General features: G+C 47.7%; 1 protein-coding gene across 1 annotated transcript; it reads right to left on the minus strand.

The window, feature by feature from the left end:
* Nucleotides 1–130: 130 nt before the first annotated feature.
* Nucleotides 131–4775, minus strand: EDB91DRAFT_1087236 (uncharacterized protein; the record flags this gene model as incomplete). Its single annotated transcript, XM_041316182.1, has 13 exons — nt 131–359; nt 420–988; nt 1043–1656; nt 1715–1885; nt 1940–2055; nt 2110–2238; nt 2284–2663; nt 2712–2748; nt 3088–3827; nt 3878–4312; nt 4371–4485; nt 4571–4584; nt 4617–4775. The coding sequence occupies 13 exons, from the start codon at nt 4773–4775 to the stop codon at nt 131–133; spliced, it is 3708 nt and encodes a 1235-aa protein (XP_041170811.1).
* Between the last annotated feature and the right edge of the window lie 2503 nt (nt 4776–7278).

Genomic DNA, 7278 nt, shown 5'->3' on the forward strand with positions numbered 1-7278 from the left:
AATCAGGTATAAAGTCTTGGCTGGCCTTGTAAACTATATACCGGCCACCCCATCATGTATATTGCTTTGCCTAGTAATATCAAGTAGATCTATGAGTTAAAACAGCAAGAATTCAATGTGCTATGCTAGGTCACTTTCGCATGGCCTTTTTGGAGGGTTTCCTGGATCTGCTGGATCGACGAATATTGTCAGTGGTAGCCTTTTTGGATGGTCTTCCAGATCCCCCAGATTTTCCCCTTTTCTTCCCTTTCTGCATGACGACCTCCTCCTCCTCCTCCTCCTCCTCCTCCTCCTCCTCCTCCTCAGCCTTCTCCTCCTCGCCACGCTGTTCCTTATCTTCCATATCATCCTTACCACCACTGTCCTTTTCGATCTCCACCAGTTTCAACAGCTTCTGGTTGTACTCCTCCAGCTCTCACTTTCTCTCCTCCAGCTTTCTCATGTCCTCCTGCAGCATCGCCATTTTCTTCTTCTCTTCCTCCACCTCCCACGACTCCTTGTCAAGCTTCCTTGTCAACTCATCTGCCTCCATTTCCGTCCCCTCATCCTCTTTCTCTTCCCTGGTTGAGATGGTCTGAATGGCAGTATCAGCTCCGTGTTCTTCACCAGCAGCAGCCTCAGCAATGGCTGCACGTTGTCCTTCCTTCGCCTTGAGCATCCGCGTAACCCCACCTCTGGCTGTATTGATTGCCTCTATGACGAGGTCGTGGGTCTTGATACTCAAAATAGAGGTGCCAAGGTAAGAGGGGGTGTTCGGGGTAGCTTCGTCCTCCTCATATTCGATAACTCGCTTGCATTCTCTTAGCAGCATCCCAAGACCTAGGCTAACCCCCATGGCTGATACCAAGCCAGAGATCTTGGCAGAGACGACTATCTCCAAGAACTTGTTCAACTCACGCTCGTCTGAGTGCACACTATTCGGAAGGTGTGATCTGTCCCAACTCCATGTCGCCCAAGCGGGCCATTCCATTGCCTCAGAGCTTTGTTCCTGCGTCAAGTGAGTATCAAGTTTCACCAATCCAGGTATTAATCGAAAACGTACCTTTTTCAAGTCACCAAGACGCGAAATCAAAAGCAGATATTCGTCCTGGCTGCTGAGAGACCGTAAGAATGACATCCGATCTTTCTTTGGCACAGTGGCTGGTGTGCGCACGACTTCTTGACCAACTGATGGTCGCTTAACCAGCCCTTTCGATGGAGTGAGATTATCATCAGAGCTATCCTCGGAGCTGTCCTGGGTTTGCGGTCTTGAATTCTTGGTGGGCCTTGTGCTGGCCTTGGGCTTGGAGGACGCCTTAGCCTCGGCCAGCTGTCTTGTACGTTTCGTGGATGTAGGCGCAGCTGAAGCCTCCTCTTCATCATCAGTGTCGACTGGTACATACTTCTTTTTAGATTGTTTCTCGCCTACATAAACAGCATTGACGAGCAGGGACTTGTTCATGTGGGAACTCACGGCCCCGACAAAAATAACCAGTTTCTGTTTCGAAGCCTTCCTGGCTTCCCAATGGCCCCAAAGATGGTTTATTTCCTGCGCCTTCAAATGAGACGGGTCTTGCACGACGAAACCCTCAGGGATGGAGTCTGGATCCAGGTACACCAAAAGGTTGCCGGCAATCGAGAGCCAAGGTACTGGCTTTTTGCTACCAGTGAAGACTTCTGAAAAACGGAAATTGAGTCAAGTTAAAATCAACAGATGAAGTGATCAGCGACTCACTGTAAGATGCATGAAAAATTTGCTGAACCAATTCTTGTTGCCCCTTGAGGCCCACTCCTTTACGGGAAGGGAGCTTTGCAAACCCGTGCTCATCCAAGATGACTTCAGGTATCGCATCTTTTCCATCTTTACTGTCTTCATCGGACAAGTCATCATCATCATTGGTGGGGTCTGATACGCGGTCATTGAGCAGTCTGAACCAATCCCCAAAAATACAGAACTTACAGAATTCTTCCTTCGACCACTCGGCAAATTTTTCAAAACCTTCGGACGTCCACTCTTTGCTTCCTCGAGAACTCAGGCTAAACGGTTTCTTGTGATTGACAGGCTGAGACTCATGACTGAATAACAATAAAATTGTTATTTTACCCTGAGGAGAGTGGATAAATACTCACATCTTGACACTTAAAGTCTGATCGGCATTTTTCTTGTGACTGACTAACATCACGACTCGGCAACCCATAGAACGCCTTATCTGTTCTGTAAAATCGTCGAGAACTTTTTTGAGGCTTTTCTTTCGATACCTATCAATGTTGTTATAGTAGAAATTGAAAAAAAAGGCAATTTACATCGCCTGTGCTTCTGCTGGGGCACCTTCCCTATTCCACTTGTCCCTCGCCTCCTCAACTTCCTTCTGATGTGCAGAGGTCATGTTGTTGAACCACTCCCTCGCATGTCCAGTCCTATACTTAATAGAATGTTGCACGCCTTTCTTCTGTTGCTGCTCCTTATCGTAGTCGTCCATCTCCTGCTTGAAGAGTTTCTGCGCGACGTCCCAAGCATTAAGCTCCTTCTTGTAGAACCCTGCGTCCTTAGGACGAGCCGCCAATTCTCTGTCCTCAGGGGACACGCCAGATGGTTCTTCCTCCGGCTCATCACCCAAGACCTCTTGCTCAGCACGTCGATCATCAGTGTCCGTTAAGAACTGGAGGTAGTACCTCCTGATAGCCTATATAACAATTATATCAGTATCATTATATACTCAACAAAACAGTACCTTTTTCAATCCCTTTGGTAAATCCTCGGAATCCTGTCTTGTACGATGAATTGCGACAATTTCATTGCGGATCTGTCTTAGGAGATTCTGACGGGAATTCTTCCCATTTACAAACTGATCTTTGTGGAGAGTCAGTACTCCCTCCCAAGAAGCATACCATTCAGCCATTGATGACAAGAAAACGTAAGTCAGGAGCTTTTGGTAAGGGTGAGTATGCGTTGTGTAACCTTAGACCAGGCCGAAGAGTTGAAATTTTGAAGGAGACGCGATCACGTGCATGCAAACCAAGACGCGTCATTATGAAATCACACGTGTGACAAAGTGATACCTCAATCAATTCAAATTATGTACAGTGTCAAGTAAATACATAATTTACTTGCGCGCCTTCTTTGCAGTCCCAGGAGACGCTGTCTCATTCTTGTGCTTGCCTTGGGTAGAGTCAGGTAAAGACTGAGATACAAAATGAGTAGAAGGCGACTTGAACCAAGCGCAGTTCTTGGTCCTGGCATTGTTGATGATGGACCCAGGAGGCTTGGTGACAGAAAACTTGTAGCACGGCAACTTTTGCGTGCTACCACAGTTGGTGTACTTGCATGTGTAGATGTACTGGCAAACAGAGCCTTGGGCTGAGGCGTGTGCGTCGCGATTCTCATCAGAAACTGTCACAGCAACCCTCTCACCCCAGCTCTTGGTAGAGCCACATTGGGGGCATTGCGCAGGAATAGGAACGCCCCAAGGCGAAGTCTGAGTGTGAGCGCGCGCGAATGTAGTGAGTTCCAGCTTGCAGCAACCATCAATGTTGACGGGAGTCATCAGGATGACGCTGGTGTGTTGACCGAGACCGCCTGACATACTAAGGAGGGTCGGAAATACAGTGCGGATGCTGAGTTGCTCAATCGCAACAAGTTCCGCCATGGCGACCAAGAAATTAGTGGCGACAAGGGGTTGGAAGCGAGCTGCGGAAAAGAGAATTGCAGATGCGAAGTTGAATTGAAGAACGGACTCCTTGAGCTGAGTGTAGGGCGTCTTGTATGCCACCACAGAACCGCAGACCAGGAAGACGATGTGTGCGGACTTGAGGATCCTGGCGTAGGGCTTCAACACTGTGGAGAGAACCTAGAATAGATTAATTAATAATATTGAAGCGTCAAAATTTTAAAACTTACATGCTGAACTTCCATCGCAACATACTCTCCCTCACCTCGACCCTCCTTCCCTGCATAGAGCCAACCGCTGTCTTCTTCCGAATGGTTGGAGAGAAACGCAAAGACCCGACCAGTTGAGCCAAGGTGACGGACAAGCTTAGCAACTGTTTCGACCTGGTCGCGGGTGTACTTGTCGATCTTCGTATAGGTGGCGACGTCGAACGAGATCTCGACGTACAGAAACCCACCGTTGGGGTAGTACTTGTCGAGGTAATGCGAGAGGAGTGGAACGGGTGTGGAGATTGTGTACTTGGCGCCAAGGGCAAAATGGACGATGGCGAGGGGTGTGGCTGCCAAGATGGAGTTGGACGCCAGCTCATACTTGCCGTTGAACTGTAGGAAGCCTGGGAGTACAGGCGTTCCTCCTTCCTCTGGCAAAACGTTACGGTAGAAGCCCTGAACAAAGTTAAGTAGTCAATCAATAGAACATTTGAATAAGACAAAGAAGACTCACAAAATATGGTGCGGGCTCCTTAACCGTCCGCAATGAGTGACAAGAAAGACATAAAAATATAACGTCCGGATGTCGGACGGCATCGACGTGCACCTCGGGCACCTCAATGCATTTGCTGCACATGACGCGGGGGCAGGCGTTGCATTCAAAGAGTACAACGTCACCTTCCGCGCCATCGAGACAGATCAAACACCACTGACCTCCAGTCAGTCAACTGAACACTAGAAAGAAGCAAAAACAACTTACTATACTGTGTTCTTCCGGAATCCTAGCATCCTCTGGCTCTAAGGATGGTGTGGACGATGTTGATCCTGCGGGCGTCGGAGGAGAGCCGGCAGGTGCCAAAAGTTTCCGGGCAGAACCGCCGCAAGACTTCTTGGCCGTGTTGCTCTTTTTAGGCGGCATTGGATAAGGAAAAGAAATGGTAGAGCAAAAAGGACTTTACGAATTTTCAAACCAACCAGTCATGTGATCGTGTTGTGGTTGCGCCGGCATTTGCCGCAACAAACAACATCAAATATGTTGAACATATAGTCCAGCGCAACACTTTCACACGGTTCAATTTCAAACCACATCTCTTCTGTCCGCTCACCCTGTTAGCCACTTACACAGACTGCAGCTGTGTAAGTGGCTAACAACCCACTGAGCACTCATTCCCTACTGCATGGTATGCGTCTTTCAAATCTAATTCTATTTCTAATTTGGTTGCATAGGTTGATTTGTGGATACCTAAGGTACGTCTCTTTTCAACCGTCTCTTCACTGAACGCCTTCTTTCTAGACAATTTAGGACACTATTGGGGTGCCTCCAGATCTAAGGTCTGTCTTTTTTGAACCGTCTCTCCACTAAACACCTCTTTCTAGTTATTTTGGTATACTATTGAGGCGCCTATAGATCTAAGGTATGTCTTTCTTTCAGCCATCTCTTTACTGAACGCCTTCTTCATCATTGAGCATTGAGGACTGGGGGCTTGGCTTTGGGAGGAGATGTATGTGTGCGTTGGCGCACTTCTCCTCCCTTGCTTCACCATTGAGTACTGGGGGCTTGGCTTGGGGAGGAGATGTATGTGTGCATTGGCGCACTTCTCCTCCCTTCTTTTATCATTGAGTACTGGGGGCTTGGCTTAGGGAGGAGATGTATGTGTGCATTGGCGCACTTCTCCTCCCTTGCTTCACCATTGAGTACTGAGGGCTTGGCTTGGGGAGGAGATGTATGTGTGCATTGGCGCACTTCTCCTCCCTTCTTTTATCATTGAGTACTGGGGGCTTGGCTTGGAGAGGATTCAGTGTCCACATTGGTGCGCCCCTCCTTCAACCACCGTTGTGCTTGTGAGGTTTAAGTGTCCACAATGGTGCGCCTCCTCCCACAATCCTTGTGTTGTATTTTCTCTGGAGGGATGACAACCGCTCCACCATAAGGTAACTTGTATCGCTGCCTCTGACCAAAGGCTGACCGCAGCTTACAGATATGTTTCTTTTGGCTTGTTTAGACATTCAAAGGTAACCTGTTTGATATTCGCTACGCAAATACTGATTGCCAGCGCGCTTCACAGATATGTTTCTTTTGGCTTGTTCAGACATTCAAAGGTAACTTGTTTGATATTCGCTTCGCAGATACTGATTGCCAGCGAGGTTCACAGATTATGTTATTTAGTTAGCTATATTTTTCTCGCTCTACTTTTTATTTACTGTATTACACAGTACTAGGACTGCCGCAGAGAGGGCCCCTCTGCGGTAGCCTTGTATTGGCTTTGTCACACCTTTGTTTTTTTTTCTTCAATTAGACAGAAAGATGCGCCGCCAATGTAACTTAGTTTTTGATTTGTCACCAAATAGCAACACCACCCTGCTCGTCTGTGCGAATAAGTCACGTGACTTTTAAATACTGCAGTTAGAATGTTGCCAATTTTCACAGCAGCGTATTGTTGAAACTAAGGGGGTGCTTGAGAGTACCTCAGTGCGCTCGTCTTTGGTCTTGAATGCGGCGGAATAGATGGTATCTCAGGTATTCCACCTGAGCTGAGGGAAAAAGAGCAAATCCTCATCCAAGCTTTGAGACCCGATTTCTCTTTTCCTCATCGCGTTCTATGAGTCAGGTATCTCAGGTATTCCACCTGAACTGAGGAAAGAGCAAATCCTCGTATCCAAGCTTTGAGATGTGATTGCTCTTTTTCATCAGCATAGGTCTGTAGCATGCAGCCGGTATCTCAGGTATTCCCACCTGGGCTGAGGAAAAGAGAACCACGTCTATATGAGTTGGTATCTCAGGTAAGGTATTTCACTTGAAATGAGGAAAAGCAAATCCTCATATCCAAGCTTTGAGATACAATTGCTCGTTGCCTCAGCATAGGCCTGTAGCATGCAGCCGGTATCTCAGGTATTCCGCCTGGGCTGAGGAAAGAGAACCACGTCTATATGAGTCGGTATCTCAGGTAAGGTATTTCACTTGAATCTTCTGACGCACGAACCTCCACGCACTGATACGATCCTACGCCAATTCACGACATCTCTCTATCTCTCTCTATCTCTATCTGTCCTTGTCTTTTTCCTCCCTCCATTTGCAAAATGTAGAGTTCACGCATCGCATGGCTTATCTTTTGCTCGCTCATTTTTCTTTGTCGGCTTTGGTTCACATCGTCGTCGTCCGCTTTTTCATTGTCCGTACCGCGCCGTCGTCGTCATTTTCGCGTCGTCATCTTTTCCATCCACCGTATCGCAATCGTTTCCTTCCTCTACACTCCGGCACGCTCTCTGAGGAAAAGAGCAATCACATCTTTGGTAAGGCCCATAGCATGCAGCCAGTATCTCAGGTATTCCGCCTGAGCTGAGGAAAAGAGCAATCGGGTCTCAAAGCTCGGATATGTGGGCCTTACCAAAAGCCTCATATTCGAGTGCGATTGCTCTTTTCC

Source organism: Suillus paluster, assembly GCF_016628075.1.
Source record: "Suillus paluster strain FC165 chromosome Unknown EDB91scaffold_120, whole genome shotgun sequence".
Taxonomy (NCBI): Eukaryota; Fungi; Basidiomycota; class Agaricomycetes; order Boletales; family Suillaceae; genus Suillus; species Suillus paluster.